The sequence below is a fragment of the Trichosurus vulpecula genome, chromosome 8, assembly GCF_011100635.1.
Source record: "Trichosurus vulpecula isolate mTriVul1 chromosome 8, mTriVul1.pri, whole genome shotgun sequence".
NCBI lineage: Eukaryota > Metazoa > Chordata > Mammalia > Diprotodontia > Phalangeridae > Trichosurus > Trichosurus vulpecula.
In genome coordinates this window covers 89,529,689-89,546,147 of record NC_050580.1, presented here as the reverse complement: position 1 = coordinate 89,546,147, position 16,459 = coordinate 89,529,689, and the positions used below count along the sequence as shown (strand labels likewise).

Here is a 16,459-nt window from a genome sequence, read left to right as displayed (position 1 = left end):
ACATAATTGCAATTTACTAATAGAGGAAAAATAGTAATTCTCATGTCTAGATTTTTTAAAAAGTTTTTTACTTAATTTATCCGTACTTTTCTCTTTTCCTTTTGTTCTGAGTTGTTGTTTATGATACAGTTAGGTGTGAAATCTTTTTCTGTTTTTTATTTTTTCATTCATTTAGTGAGCGTCTATCTTGCTTAGTGGGGGAAAAGTTAAAGTACCCATAATTGACATTACTTTGTATAATATACCATTTCTATTTATAATTTTTTTGTAGGAAGAAGACAAAAGTAAACAAATTTAATGGACAGAAAATAGTTTAGTCCATCATATTCTTCTTGGGTCTTCTTTACTAGATAGTTTTGTCTAGCTAGTCAAGGTAGTTAGAGCAATTTGGTGGTAATGTCAAAGTTTAGTGAAAGCTGGCATATTTTAAAGTGTTAGTTCACTCATTCATTCAACAAATATTTAATAAATGCTAGTTTTTTTAAAAGACTTTTTGTATGTGCATAACAAGAGTAAATTAGCCCTGAAAGCTTGCCTACTAAATTTATTTTTAATAGTATCTAGGTCCTTTTGAGTGTGTGGCTGTAGTTCGTAGTCTCCCATTCTGTTGGAACTACTGTTCTATTAACTATCCCAGTCAGGAATTTACAGGAAGCTTTGCAAGCACTTGACACTACCTTGGTCATATTCATAGTAGCAGTGACCTGATAACCAGGATCTGTGGGACTAATGAGGGCTGGGATGCTGGGCAGGCTAGTGTTGAGATGATTCTCAGAAATTTCTGAATCTCAAGAGTTCATATTAACCTGTCACATTTGGTATTCAAGTTGAAGATGCATTTCATTCTAGTGTTCTGGTTGGAGCAGATGTCTCTTGTATATCTTTGGAACTCATTCTTGGGTCCCTGGGAGCTGACTCCCTGGTCACCTACTTTGTTTTCTTCCAAAAGCTCTATTTTTGCACTTGTTACTTGCAAGGCAGAGTACCTTGTTTGCCCTTACTCATAGTTGAGGAGGACATAGTCTTAATTTTCTAAGGAATTACACTGTTAAGGGGAAACAATAAAGCCTCTCTCTTTTCTAGCTCCCTGCCAACTCCACAGCGTTGTTCTGCCCCCTAACTTCTCTCTTTTTATCAGTAACATTGTAAGGGAAAGCTGATGTTGTATCTGGGTAGCTCAGTTAGGCCTGAGGGCCCCTAGTGTAGGTTTGGCGCTTGGGAAACAGTCTACTATTACTCTTTTATTGTTATTGTAGAAGGCTACAGTCAGGCATTCAAGGATATGTGGAGCTGAGAGCTGCATGTGGCTTCATGAGACTCTCTGTTCCTCATGGAGGCTCACCTGAGGCTTTCAGTAACAGCAGGCTACATGGAAATGATTCTGCCTGGTTTGGGAAGTCCTCTTCTCTTCTGAGACGGTTTTCATCCCCCTCATATTCCAGGTGTCATAGCAGTCTACAGCTATTTACACAATTACCAGAAACACAGTAGTCATTAAAGTGGACACAGTGATGTGTGGTTTATAGATGCCTCCTGCCCGCCCCCTGCACCCCTTTGTCTTTGTAATCTTACTTTTCTGTTTCCACATAAACTTCTCTAATGCATTACTGCCCTTGGGATTTCCTTATTCCGATTCTTTCTACATAACTGGGGCCTAGTGGTCTTAAGCAGAACCTGGCCCAAATCTGACAGAGCTCCTAAAGCAAGATTTTTATATAGAAGGACTAGAGTAAGTTTTGGCCACATTTTATAAGTTCTTGTTGTCTAATTTCACTGGATCCTCACTGCTTGTTCAGTTTGGCCCCAAAGGTGGATCTAGATGTAATGTGAAGAAGTGACAAAAAAGCAGATTTAAGCCAGATGTCATGAAAAACTTCCTAATAAAAAGAACTATCCAAAAGTGGAGTGGGAAGTGATAGGTTCCCTGTGGGGCTCTACAAGCAAAGATTCAGCAAATTTTTGGCTGTGGTTGAACTAGATCAGGTCTAGAAAGCCAAAGGCTTTCGAGCGGGTGGTGGACCAAAAGTTCTGCAGGCTTGAACTAGGTGATTGCTGAGGCTTCTTCCAGTTCTGAAACTTTGTTCTTCTTTTACGTGATTATTCTTTTGCTCATACCCTTTAGGCTTTCTTTCATATTTCCCACAGTGGCTGTTCCAAACCTTCTCTTTTTGCCCCACTTAACTACCTGCACCTTCCACCATCTCAGCAAATGAACTTAGTTCTCACTTTAATAGAAAGCAAAGAATCAAGACCATCATTGAGTTTCCCTCATCTCTTCTGCTTCATGCTTCCAGCCCTCCCCTCCACATTTTCACCTTTTTCTTCTCAAGTATCTGAGAAAGAGGTGACTCTTCTATTGCTACCCTTGGTCCTATAACTTCCCATTTCTTTCTGGAATGTATCATGCTCATCTCTGATCTTATCTTTTATTACTGGTTCCTTCCTTGCCACCTACAAGGTTCCCCCCGCCCCATCTGCATCTTTAAAAAATAAAAAAGGGAAAGGAATGCACTCTACCACTCTCAAACTATAATCTTCTGTCTGTCCTATGTACTGTTAAAAAAAAAACATCATCTCCTCTTGCTGTTTTTACTGCCTCCCAGCCCACTCACTTTTTAGTCCCTGACATAATTGCTTCCAGCTCCTTAACTCTACAGGACCTGCTCTCTTTGAATCTACCAACAATCTCCTACTGAATCTAAATAGTCTTTTCTGTAGCTTTTGACTCTGTTGACTACCTGCTCCTCCTGGATATTCCCTCCTTCCTTAGCTTTAGTAATATTTTTTCCTTCTCTTCCTACTCGTGTGACCCTTGCTTTGCAGTCTCCTTTGCTAGTTTATTATTTTCTGCCCAGAGCTTTGTCCTAGCCTCCTTTTCTCTTTTATGGTGATCTGGTTAGCTTCCTTGTATTCATTTGGTTGTCAGTTGCCATTGTCTAGAGTTACAGTTTCTACAGAATTCACTTTTAGAGCCATATGGCTAGCCCTGATTTCTCTCCTGAACACTCCACATGGATATCCCATTGGGATATCCAACTCAGTGTGTCCACAACAGAACCAACCATCTTTTCCCCTAGACCTGCTCTTCCTCAGTATTTTTCATTTTCTTGTTAAGAGTACTAGCATCTTTCCATTCATCCAGTCTCATAACCAGAATCAAGCTTGATGCTTCCTTTTTCTTCTATTCATTTCCCCCCACCCTCCCTCCTACCCTTTTCTGCTCTTTATCTCTCCAGCACCTCACATAGAGCCTTGCATACAAAATGAATGCCATACATGAGTACCAGACTTGGCACCAAGTGGTTCTGCCATCCTCTTCCTCCCCAAAGGTCCCTAATCCCCACTTCCAAATTTCCTGCCTATTCTCCTTTCCCCTTTAACCTCCTCACTAGACAATGACCTCCCCTCACATTATTACATTCACAGTCCCCATTCTATTCTGACCTTAGGACCATTTACCCTCCCTCCCCCCTTCCTAGTGGTCTGGTCCCCTCCAGGTCTCCTCCCTGCAGCTCAGATACCCTGATGCCCCTCAGTCTTTCTGGCCTTGACCATTGCCCTGGAGTTAGACCCTGAAGACCTTGAGGTCTTTCTTCTCTGCTGCAGAATCCTCCAGTGTGTGTTGTCTCCCCCAGTTAGAGTGTGAGCTCCCTGGGAGTAGGTACTGTCTTCTTTTTCTATTGGTTTATCCAGTACTTAGCACATGCTTGGAACATCATAAGTGGATGATAAATGGTTTTTTTTTAAATCATTCGTTCAATAAATGTTTATTGAATTATTGACTTGCTAATATTCTAAGATTCTTTAATATTCATTATATTTTACACAATTTGTTTTCTGTAGTTGGAAATCTTGGATCCTTAATTCATTTCAGTTCAACAGATTAATACCTTTAAGGGCCTATTATGTGCACGACACATCCAAGGCATTGAGTTCCAAAGGAAAAGAAAGTCACACATGAGATTTGTCAACATGGAACATACAGTCTTCCATCACATTGTTTTGTTATTTTCCTGAAACTAGTCCTAAAACAAACATTGACTGATGCTCAAGCCTTGTATGTAGAAAATATTCAGTGTTTTCTGGGATAAGGAAAAATCATAGGGATCACTTGATTCAGTGCTTAGAAAACTTTTTTTTTCCAAGCATGTTAAAGTAATATCCTAGTTAAGTTATTAATATATCTTTGTGTTTTATCTTGAATCTTAACAGCCTCACTGCTACCTTCCAGGAAACCTTAAGATCTGATCTTTAAGAGACTGGTTCCTCTTTAATACTTTTCTCAAGTTGTGTCCTTAGTCAAATTTCCCCTACAGCTTCATTTTTATGGCCTTTAGCTCAATTCAGGGAAGTTCGAAGTGACCCTGCATAAAGATGGTGAGAAGAGATTAACAGAGCTGGAGTGGGGCGTGGGAAGGCTAGGGTGGTGATGGAGAGGGATGGATGTGGAGAGGGTAGAGAGGGAAGTTTTTGCTTAGGCATCTGGGCTTTCAGTTTCACTGGCATTGGGAGAGCAGGAGGTGGTGGGAGTTTGCTGCTCATAGAGCATCAGAAGATCCAAGCAGCTGTTGCTGAAAGCAGGGAGCACAGTAGGTTAGGGTGTGATGTCTGTTAGCTGCCACTGTGTAGAACCTACCCTTGGGGTCTCTCAGACTGAGCAGGTCTGGCCCACAGAGACTTTAGCAGTGGCATCCATTTGTCTGTTCACAAGCCTTAGCTTATTCTAAAAAACAAAGATGTTTGCCAGGAAAATGCACGTGCTGTAAAAAAGTTTTCTTTCAGTGGTGAACATTGATAATTTGCAGATAACTAACTGTGTAGCAGTACTTTGGTTTATGCAAGAGTTATGTTTCAGAAAAGGTTTGTATAAATAAAACATGATGATTTATATATTTTGCAAGATAGTTTATAGTAATTTCCAGTTCTTATCCCAGCTTTTCTGTCATATAGTAAATGATTTACAACCAAGCAATTAAACATAGATTATTGTTGAAAGTAAGGCTGCTGGTTTTTTTAATTGGAAAAAAGCTTTTAAAATGAGAAGAATCTCTCCTCTGAAGCTTGGATTTTTGTTATGTTGGGTTGTCTTAAAACAGGCAGCATTATAAGTGGCTTTTACTTCTGCCAGCAATTGGATGCATACAAAGCTTTTTGGAAGGAGGATTCTAAGCGCTAGATTGGGGTCAGAGTATCAAGTTTGCAATTCCAGCTCTGCCCTCGCTCCCTGTGTGACTTCAGCAAGTTGCTTTACCTCTCTAGGTCTCAGTTTCCTCAGATGTAAAATAAGAAGGTGAATGAGATGATCTGTAAAGTCTCTTCCAGCTCTAAATCTATACCTGGCTTCTCTCTGGCTACTTCATGTCAAGACATGTGCATTCTGACATTTTGCTTGAGATTCTCAGAACTACAGGTTTAGAGCTGGAAGGGACCCCAGGGACCACTTAGACTAGCACCTTCATGTCCTAGATGAGGAGACAAGCCCCACAGCGACTCATGACTTTTTCAGGATCCTATGGGCAGTCTCAGAGTGGGGACAAGGTATTGACTTAAAATGTTTTTTTAGTTGTTATATTAACATAGACTTAAAAATAGCTTATTTGGTTGTAATTTACTTTGGTCCTTCCTTCTGTCTTAATAGTTATGAATGCAGGAATGAGGAAATACTTCCTACAAGCCAACGATCAGCAAGACCTAGTAGAATGGGTAAATGTTTTGAACAAAGCTATAAAAATAACAGTAAGTATTCTTATTCTTTCTTAAATGTCTTAATGTCCAGAAGGATTCTACACACCTTGTGAAGTTTTAGTTTTGTGGCAGTTATTGATTAATTGAACTTTATACCTAACTTTGTAACAGTGTTTCCTTTGAAAAATAGTTGACTATTGAAGTACATTTCATAAACCCCTTGTATTCTCTGGTTACCATCTGAAAAGTAAGTAATTTCATATTTATATGAAAACCATTTATCCCAACAATGAGTTAATATAACCCAAGCTTTTCTCAGAGGTTAGATTGCATTTTTTGTCTTGCGCTAGAACAGCTCGTTACCACATGACAGCAAACACCCACACACGGCATCTGATCTCTACATGAAGCACAAGTTATTTTTAGGGTTTTTTTTCTCTGTGTAGTTTCAGGGAAGCAATTTCATGGACTGATTCAGAAGTACATATTCTTCTAAGAGTCTAGCTGACCACACAGGGCAGATACTCTTTTAGCAACTATTTGCTCATTTTTATTTAGGAAAGTCATTTCTAGTAACTGTTTCTATGTAGCTTCATTTATGCAATTTGTCATGTTAAAGCAGTGGTTACTTAGTCATACTTTAAATTTTTAAAAAGCAATAAATGATTTTAGATACCTTTTCTGCTATTTTAGAGTTCTTTATAATCTTTGCATCTGAACTTCTATGATGTCTGATATTTTCTAAGTCACAGTTTGTAGTGGGAGTAATATTTTAAAATATGATTAAATAGATATTACTATCAATATTTTTGCAGCTTTATATTTCTCATGTTCAGAACTTTTTTTTAGCTCTTTAAGCAGTATTTAGTAGTATTTGATATTGATGTTTTTTATTGTTTCCATTTAGAAAAGACAAAGCTTGGGGCAGGTGTAATGTATAGAGTGCTGGGCCTGAAGTCAGGAAGAATGACTTCCTCAGTTCAAATCTGGCCTCAAACACTCACTAGCTATATGACCCTGAGCAAGTCACTTAATCCTTTTTGCCTCAGTTTCCTCATCTGTAAACTGAGCTGGAGAAGGAAATGGCCAACCATCACTACGGTATCTTTGCCAAGAAAACCCCAAATGGGCTCACAAAGAGTTCCAGCATGACGTAGCAACAAAATTTAAAGTTTAGGAAACTTACTTGCCCAAAAAGTGGTTCCAGTTGGATTAAAATGGATATATCAGGAATATTTTTAGGTAAAATTATTTGACAGTGTTTAACATAAAATAACTTTGGAATGCAAATTACTCTAGAACAGTTAAACTAGTTTTATTAGTGAAAATATACATTGAGGGATTGCTTAGGTTTTTAATTAGCTGTATTTTGTTAACTTTGTTTCTTTAAAAAAGACATAAACATTGTAATTATTTTACCTTTTACATATACATACGTACATATATGTGTATATATATATATAGAGAGAGAGAATATAATTTGGGGCTGTAAATGTTTTGAATTATGAAATCTACAGAATAAGATTTTACTTATAAGAATCTCATTCTTTTAAAATGAGAATTTCATTGTCGTAGCTGCTGTGGGTTAAAATAATGTGCACAATTTAATAGACTTTGGGATTTACTTTTCTGTGGGAAAATTCCAAATAATTTTAGCAGTGTAGCATTTTATTTTTTAGTGATCTGCAGATATTGTATAGTATAAATGTTGAAAATTTTTTTAAAACTTAAAATTACATCTGTTTTGGAAGTGTGTGTTTAAGGAAAGGAAAAGAGAGTAGTTGATTGTTTAACCATATTTTAATTACAGCGTCTTGCCATCCTCATGGTCTGTCCACCTACATAGTCTCCTGGTATCTTTTCTTAGATACTTTATGTAGGCCTGTGTGAATGCTAGTGGGTGGTTACCTTTTTTTTTTTTAATTTCTTTCCTCTTTATAAAATATGTGAGAAAATAAATGACCTAAACTTGAAGGCATATATACCTCAATAATTTAAAAGATCAAATTTTAAAGTACATTGGCTTTTAGCTAACTCCCCTTGTGTCAATGATAAGATTAAGTGGGCCATTTACAAAATGCAAATCACACCAATCAAAGACAATTTTTACTATGAATTTTAATCAACCTTTTAAAAGTATGACAATAAAGCTTTTAAAAATGTATTATTGTCACAATTTCCCACCCTGGCAAAAAACCAAAAAACAACAAAATTTTAATTTTGTCAGAGAAATGAGAACAGAACAGAAAGCAGGATGGCGGGGGTGGATAGCATTGGAGTTGAAGTGAGGAAGATGTGGGTTCAGATCTTGCCTCTCACACCAAAATGTGTGGTTCTCCACAAAGCAGCCTCTCTGAGCTAGGTCTATTGTCTGTAAATTGCAGATGAAATATGTGGTTCCTACTTTGAAGGGTTTTTGTGATTCAAATGTGATACTACATGAAGCACTCTGCAAACTCAGAAGTGCTATGCAAGCTTCAGTTATTGTAGGTAGCCTGCCTACTGGGCCCTGACCTTCCTCGTCCTTATCTTAGGCCTGTTCTCTCCACTGAGGGTGTCAAGCCTGCAACTCTCCTGACTGACCTGAGCAATAAACATTGGAGTACTTTGATTTTCCTTTTGTGTTTTTGGTTCTTGATGTCTAGGCCATATAATAGGCAATAAGCTATTTCTAAACAAATCTTTCTAATAATGTTTAGAAGTCGTTAGGTTGGCAAAGCCTTCTTTCATGTTATAGATCCCTTCTAGCTCTGAATCTGTGATCCTGAAATCTTTCCTTGCTCAACAGTGCTTTTTGTTGTTCATTGGTTTCCATTGTGTCTGACTGCCTGTGACCCCATTTGGGGTTTTCTTGGCAGAGGTACTGGAGTAGTTTGCCATTTCCTTCTCCAGCTTATTTTACAGATGAAGAAACTGAGGCACACAGGGTTAAGTGACTTGCACAGGATCACAGAGCTGATAAGTGTGTGAGGCCAGATTTGAACTCAGGTGCTCCTAACTCCAGGCCCAACACTCTATCCTTTGGGACAACTGGCTGCCTGAACAATGCTAATTAGTTCCAAGAACTTTAGTGGGGGTGGGTCAGAGGATTTAGTTTCGTAGAGACAGTAGTATAAATATAACTATTGTGGCAGAGTTTTATAACTTCATAGTAGGGTTTATTTTGTGTGTGTGTGTGTGTGTGTGTGTGTGTGTGTGTGTGTGTACATACACACACACACACATATATATATATATACATACACACACATATGTAACATATAGCAATGACTTTAATCAGAAGCATCATTGATTAGGTTGATTTTATGCTACATAGAGTGCCTATGCGGCATGATTCCTTTTTTCCTGTCTTTTTTTTTTTTTTTGCTGTTTACCATGTCAAAAGGTAAAGGAATACAAGCATTTCTTTATAGAATATACTCATCTTTCCACACAATCACAGATTTGCTTAGCAATTTTTTAAAGTGGTTGGAATGAAATAGAATTAAGGTACATTTCTTTGATGCTAGCTAAGTAGTTCTTAAGAAGGTTATTTTCTTATTCTCATTAAGCAGATATTAATTTCTTTTATTTCTATTTTAATGGGTGATTTAAAACTTTAATTGGGGGTATTTTCTGATAAAGACTGAAGCATAGTCAAAGGTTATTTCATTGATATAGTCCCTTTATTGGTTAGGAAATAAAATGATCTGAACTAGTTTATTTTTTACTATAAATTTGGTATAAGATTGTTGCTATGGAAATTGGGCTTTATTTAATATAAGCTTTTTATAATAAGGACCCATAGGAGAAGCATTGGGCTTAAGTCCATTGTTTCTTTATTGTATTTTTTTTTAAACATAGCTTTACTTTGGATAAGGGGAAACTAGGAAGGCAACATGAAGTTCTCAAGATATCAAAATATTTAAGTATGTTAAATGTTTCCTATAATGGGGAAGCTCCTATTCATATCTGTTACTCATCTAGAGTACATGTCTACTTTCAGCATAGGTCAGTCATCCATCTTGTCTCTTAATAAATACATTTATCTACTTGAGTTGAATAGATAGTTCTTTCTGGGATGGGTTTCTAGTAATTTCATTTTCTGTTCTCAGGAGATAAGTTCCGCACTCTCCATTCTAAACAATGAGAGGCCATGAAGTATCCATTAGAAATTGTTCTGACTTACATGAATGAAAATAAAGTGAAGTAAAATATCGTCTAGCAGCAGGATACTGATTTTCAAAAGCACTCTAAAAGGTTCAGCCTTTTAGAATTACTGCAAATTGTTCTTTGGACCCAAGAGTCTTTGTACTGAAAATTTCCAGAAGCCCCATTGGGACATTTTGTTTTTATAATTAAAATTGTCGTACTGCGACAATTGGATGGATAGAACTTCTGCTAATTTTTTTTTTTCGCCTTAAGAGTTAAGCAGTGGAATTATTTATTTATTTATTCAAGTTGCAGTGCTTTCTTTTACCCAGCTATAGTTAGCTATATGAAGCTTTCATTGAAACTTTTTCTTAACAATAGTCATTAGGAAAGGTGGAAAAAATGAAATGGCAGAGTTGATTTTATCTAAAAACACTACTCTCCGTGGCAAGTTGGCCCTTTTAGGAAAGGGGCTTCTACAAACAGATCTGTTTAATTCTACAAATTCTTATTTAAACCACTAATGCTTGTCATAAAGCCCATAAAAACATTCTGGGTATCAAACTAAGCCCCTACTCAAACTATTGTGTCCTGTGCTTTTCCTCTTTTGCCTCAGCCACTTCTGCCTGTTCAAATTCTACCAGTCCATCAGTCCCCAGATGGCGTGATGATCTCTCTTCTGTGAAACCTTCTCTGATCCTATCCTGTCAGTTAGAAAAACATCATGGTGTCCCCAAAGTATTAGTGTGGTTTTAAGCTTAAATAAGTTAAGCAGTCTAGATGCTACAAACTTACAAAAAAATTTGAAAGGTTAATTATTTAAAATATTGATGTTTCTTAAATTTTATGTTATATAATTTACAAATTATATATGACTATATTATGTATTAGTATATAATATATAAAATATATAAATTATAATAAAATATAATATATATAAATAAACATACAAAATATAATAAAATCAACTCTAGTTGATTTTCAAACTTTGTAAAATCTTTCATCAGCTACTGCTTAGTGACTGAGAGCATTGCATATGTAGTCCTAGCCTTAAGATAGTCCAGAGAATGAGGTTTTGATGCTGAGAACAGTTTTGATGTGACCCCACAAGAAAAAATCTAATGGAGATAGATCAGGTGATGGAGGTGGCCAGTTTGAGATAGTGCCATTTAGAAACTGTCACATGCAATTTCTTATGACAGAGTGCTCTGTCTTAAAATGAAAATTTTAAAATAGTATTATTTAAAATTCACAAATTTAAATAGTTAAAGAAACTTAACTAAAAATTTAAATAATTTTTTGGGCAAGTTTTATAACATATATATACTCTTGAAGTTATTAAAGCTTAAAATTTTACTAAGCCTTTCGGGACACTCTATATAGGTATTATATATGTATAACATACATAAACTGAAGTTCAGTTTCTTCTAAAAATGTTATCTACTTTATAATATTTCATGTATTTTCTAATTACAAAGAATAGAGAAAAATGCCTAGTACCTCTTCCAGTGGCAACTGTTAGGAATAAACTCTACTGACCATAAAATTTTCATAGTGTGACACATACAGAAATTATGGAGGTAAATTCTGCAAAGCTTTTTATAGCTCAGTATGAGGAAGAGGAGGAAAATCAAAAGTCACAGAAACAATTTCATACAATACTTTATCATGCATTCATGTTGTTTTCTAGTATATTTGTGCAAGTGTCTTCTTGCAGAATAGATTTTTAATTCTGTGAGGGCTAGGGTTGCATCTTACTTACTTGGAATCTCCCTAAGCACCAGGAACAGTAGATCACACATAGATATAGCATTTGTGTGTTAATAAAACTTTTGAGCAGGACTGGGTCGAAAACAGACCCTGGTGGCATTTTGCCTTTGGCTTGACATTGATCCATTTCAGGAGACCTATATTTAAGTATTGCCTGTGCCACAAACTCAGCTGTGTGAGCTTGGCTTCATTTTCTTCATTTGTACTTGAACCTGGATGAACTCTGAAATTCCCTTCCAACTCACACATACTATTCATTTGTGGCATATATGATAATTGTATTTACTTGAGAGTTCCATTACCAGAACAGCTTATTTTGAGACCACAGCCCTACAAAATACTCAATAAGAATAAACACATTCAGCACCTTTGAAAGTTTGTTGGGATTTTAATCGCCAAATTCTGCTTTTGCTATTATATTCTGGTCCATTTTAAGAATGAATTTCATACTCATTATAAAGTGTTTCCTTTACCTGCCTTGTCTCAATTCTCAATAAGAATTTTCTTACAGTACATTTTTTCACTGTTTGTTTTATAAAGATACGTAAATGTTTTGTGTTATTCTACCATCCTAACCTCCTTCCCCTCAATCCAAAAGGCTCCTTGGGTAGATTCCTTTAAAATATTCTATAATGTTAAATATACCTTTTAGTGTATTTTTGTCATATGATATGTTTATCATATGAAAATTTTAATGATAATAATTTAATGTTGTATAGTGTTTTAAGGTTTGAAAAATGCTTTACAGATTTTATCCCTTTCTCACAGCAACTTTGGGAGATATATGCTATTATTGTCCCCATTTTTCAGATGAGAAGATTGAGGCAGACAGGTTAAATTACTTGCTCCATTTAGTGTCTCTATCGCTGCATCACCTAGGTGCCTTCAAGAATTTATGACTTTGTTACTGTGGCAAGATTACAAAGACTCTGTGCCTTTTCAAACAGTTGTCGTGAATTGCTCAGGATAGAAAAAAAAAAGCATCATTTGTTGACCAATCTTTCACTGTTGAACACCTCAGAAGATGTTAATGAGGCTCATCCTTCAAGAATAGGCATTTAGTCAATTGTTGGAATATGCAGTTTAGCTTGTGTTCTGCTGGCAAACTTTGAGAACCCAAAATTACTTCCATTTCATGACATGTAGGACTTAACTGAAGGAAAATGTATTACTAATTAAAAATTCTAGCTAAAAAGTGTTTTCATAATGGCTTCTTTTTTTTTAAGGTACCAAAGCAATCAGATCCACAGTCTCATTCTGATAGCTTAAGTCGCCAAGTTGAAACTCCGGGTGGAAAAAAGCAGGTGTCTTACAGGACAGAAATTGTGGGTGGTGTGCCCATTATAACACCAACTCAGGTAAATGACCTGAAGCTAATGACATCTTTTCTTCTCTTACACTATTTAGTTTCTGAATTCATTTTATAATACTAATATAAAATTAGCTAGTTGTTCTTCATCTTATTATAAAAGATTTGTGTACATTGCAGACTATATTGGAGATTTTGTTTTTTAACCTGTTTTTCCAAAGAGTGCTTTCAGTATGTTTAAATGAAGAAAATCTATGATAGAAAAGTCCTGAACTTTGTTTCTGACAGACTTAATTGTCCCTAGGCAAGAAGTGTCATCTCTTCTAAAGTGTAGATATAATGGACCTCAAAAGGATATTGGGAACTGTATATTTTGGAATGGTTGGAAAATTCTTTTATTTTGATGTGTATTCTAAGTGCTTAATGATCCTAATATCTGGATGTTTGTTTTATATTTTATTGTTATGCATACTTAATGATCTTTTTATTATCTAGATGTTTGTTGTATTGTTTCATCATTATATTGCATATTTTCTTGAAATTACATCCAGTAACTTAAAGTGCTTGTTATTGATTCGTGGCATATGACATACTTTAGAGCTCAAGAGAAACCATAGATTTAGAAAGGGTTATTTGACCTGGCCAATCTTGATATTTTAGTATTGTGATATACCTTGAAAAAGTGAGGAAAAGTGTCATTTATTTTTCAGAGGCGTAGAATTTTGGAAATCCCATAATAATTCAAGTTTTATTACACACTAGATTTTGAAGGTCTTTTGGCAAGGGAGAGAGAGTTACTAAAAGAGACAATTTTTATTCTGCCCATCTTCTCCAGGGTTTGGACCAGACCAGGCCAAGGTTATGTGAACTCCTCTATAAAAGTAGGGAGCTAATATGACTTTACAGATTTAAAGATGCAGTTAGACTGAGCTTCTAACAACTTTGCATTTTGTCGTGCTTTAAAGTGAGAGGAAAGGGTTTTGGTTTCTACTTGTGTTAGGAAGTTTGGGTACTTCATATTCTTGAATGTTTTACTTTTGAATAGAAGTAAGGATTTTGATGTATGCCAGTTCTTTGGAGTCTGTGGCAGGAGCTTTTAAGAAGTCCAACTTAGTTTCCTCTTTGCCATTTTAAAAGATAACTGACTCTAATTGGATGCATAAAGTGAATAGGTTTTGTTTATTTTTACTTAATTTTAGTTTTTTGTTTCTTCTCTGCCAAGTTGATGACAAAGGAGATGAAACAAGAGATGAGAAATTTTAAAATAATTCAAGTGAAGTTTATTTGGATGGTGGTAAACTGTTTGGATCAAGAAATATATAGGAACCTTTGAGAATGTCTTAAGGCCCCATGTTAAGCTTTAGGGTTCTTTAGGGAGTAATATCCCTTGGTATGTGTAATGGATTAACTGGGAAAATCTCAACCTAAAATCTGGTATACATCTGAATGAAATTGAGATTAGATTTAAGAAATGTTCTATTGTGTAAAAAAATATGTATTAAAAATACTTTTGTACCATAGGTAAGCATAGTCTCCCTCACCTTTGTTTCATTTTAGAAAGAAGAAGTAAATGAATCTGGTGATGGTATTGACAGGAATAATCTGAAACGGTCACAAAGCCATCTTCCTTACTTTACTCCTAAGCCACCTCCAGATAATGCAGTTATCAAAGCTGGTTATTGTGTAAAACAGGGGGCAGTGGTAAGTAATTACAATTAAGTAACCTGCTCTAAAGAAAGATGGTAGTGCAAAATAAGTATCCTTTATACCAGTAGATCTTATCACTAATGCAGTCATCCAAGTTATTTTTTTAAAGTTAAACATTTGTCACATTTGCCTTTCTGCTTTAAGATACAGGGACTCAAATAGAAGCACGAGAGGAAGTAGGAAGCTCTGTAGGTGTTGTGGTCTTTTTGGTTGTTGGGAGGGCCCAAGGGAGGAGAGTATTTTCTTTGGGTCAATGCTGTGGCCTCTGGGGGCTGGGTGAAAGGAAGCTGAGGGCCACAGGTTCTCAGCTTTTAGTTTAGATACTAAAGAGAGAGCTGAAGCAGAATTCTCTCTCAAAAATCTGCCCAGTTCTAAGTGGAATTTTTTAAGTGAAATTTATTGTCCTGGCTCTCTTTTACTTTTGAATCTAATAATATGAAGTACTTAATGGCAAAGTTTAAGCAATACAACACACTTTTTTGGGAGCTCAAAAAGATCCCTATGGTGTTCTTTATGTTCTTTCAAGAGATAATTATTGAGGTTGTTTTCATCAATAGTCAATAAATATGGAAGGGTACAGGTGAAATAAGTTTAGAATAATTTTATTTTTAAATTCCAATTTTAAATATATCTTACTTACATGGTGAGTGGAGAGCCTGGATCCAGCTCAGACTCTCCCAGCACACAGGCACCTAGTTGCTGCACTGCATAGAATGTTTGCCTCACTATCAGGAAGATCTGAGCTCAAAGTCCAACCTGTAGCGCTTCTAGCTATGAAGCCCTCGGCCAGTCTTTTAACCTGTCAGCTTCAGTTTTCTCATTTATAAAATGAGGTTGATAATAGCACCTACCTTAAAGCAGATTGTGGTAAGAATTAAACAAGATAACATAAAGGGTTGGCCATCCTTGAAGCAATTTGTAAATGCTAGCTTTTATTAGTTAGTCATTAAACATTTATCGAATGTTTCCTATATGTCAAGCACTGTGCTAAGTGTTAGGGATACAAAGAAAGGCAAAAGATAGCCCCTGCTCTCAAGCAGCTCACAGTTGAATGGAGGAGACAATTCAAACAAGACAACAGAGGGAAGGCACTGGCATCAAGAAGGCTTCCTGTAGAAGTGGTGATTTTAGCTGGGGCTTATGGGAGGCCAAGGGTAGAGACTAGGAGGGAGGGAACTCTAGGCATGAGGGAACAGCCAGTGAAAATACCCAGAGTCCTGAGATGAAGTGTTTTGTGTGAGGAACAGCAAGGAGGCCTGTGTCCCTGGATTGGAGAGTACATGGGGGGAGATAAGGTATAAGAAGATTTAAAGATAGGTGCTGGGAGAAATAGGTTTTGAAGGACTTTGAAGGCCAAACAGATTTCATATTTGTTCTTGGCAACGATAGGCAGCCACTAGAATTTATTGAGCAGAGAGGATGACCTTAGATACTTTAACAGCTGAGTGGAGGATGGACTGGAATGGAGAGAGATTTGAGGCAGGTAGACCAACCCAAAGATTCTTGCTTTAGTCCAGGTGGGGAGGTAATGAGGGCCTGTCCCAGAATGGTGGCAGTGTCAGAGAGAAGTAGGTATGTATGAGAGATGTTTTTGTGCTAAAATCAATGTAACATGGTAACAGGTTGGATATGAGAGGTGAGAGAGAATGAAGAGTCACGGATAACTCCTAGGTTGTGAGTCTGGGTGACTGGGAAGATGGTGGCACCCTCAGCAGTAACATTAGGAAGAGGAGAAGGGGTGGGGAGAGTTCAGATTCGGTCATGTGGTTTAATATGTCCATGTGACATATCCAGTTCAAGATCCGCAGTAGACAGAGATGGGAGCCCAGAGGTCAGCAGAGTTTGTGGTTGGATTTG

At 36.5% G+C, this 16,459-nt stretch overlaps 1 protein-coding gene across 4 annotated transcripts in view; it reads left to right on the top strand.

The window, feature by feature from the left end:
- The window catches only part of PLEKHA1 (pleckstrin homology domain containing A1), a 75,162-nt gene that overhangs the window by 40,592 nt on the left and 18,111 nt on the right, over positions 1-16,459 (top strand). For all 4 annotated transcript variants that reach the window (XM_036735216.1, XM_036735217.1, XM_036735215.1 and 1 more), the window contains 3 exons: positions 5,639-5,736; positions 12,813-12,944; positions 14,453-14,596. In XM_036735216.1, coding sequence (XP_036591111.1) covers positions 5,639-5,736; positions 12,813-12,944; positions 14,453-14,596 — 374 coding nt within the window. The remainder of the gene's footprint in view (positions 1-5,638; positions 5,737-12,812; positions 12,945-14,452; positions 14,597-16,459) is intronic.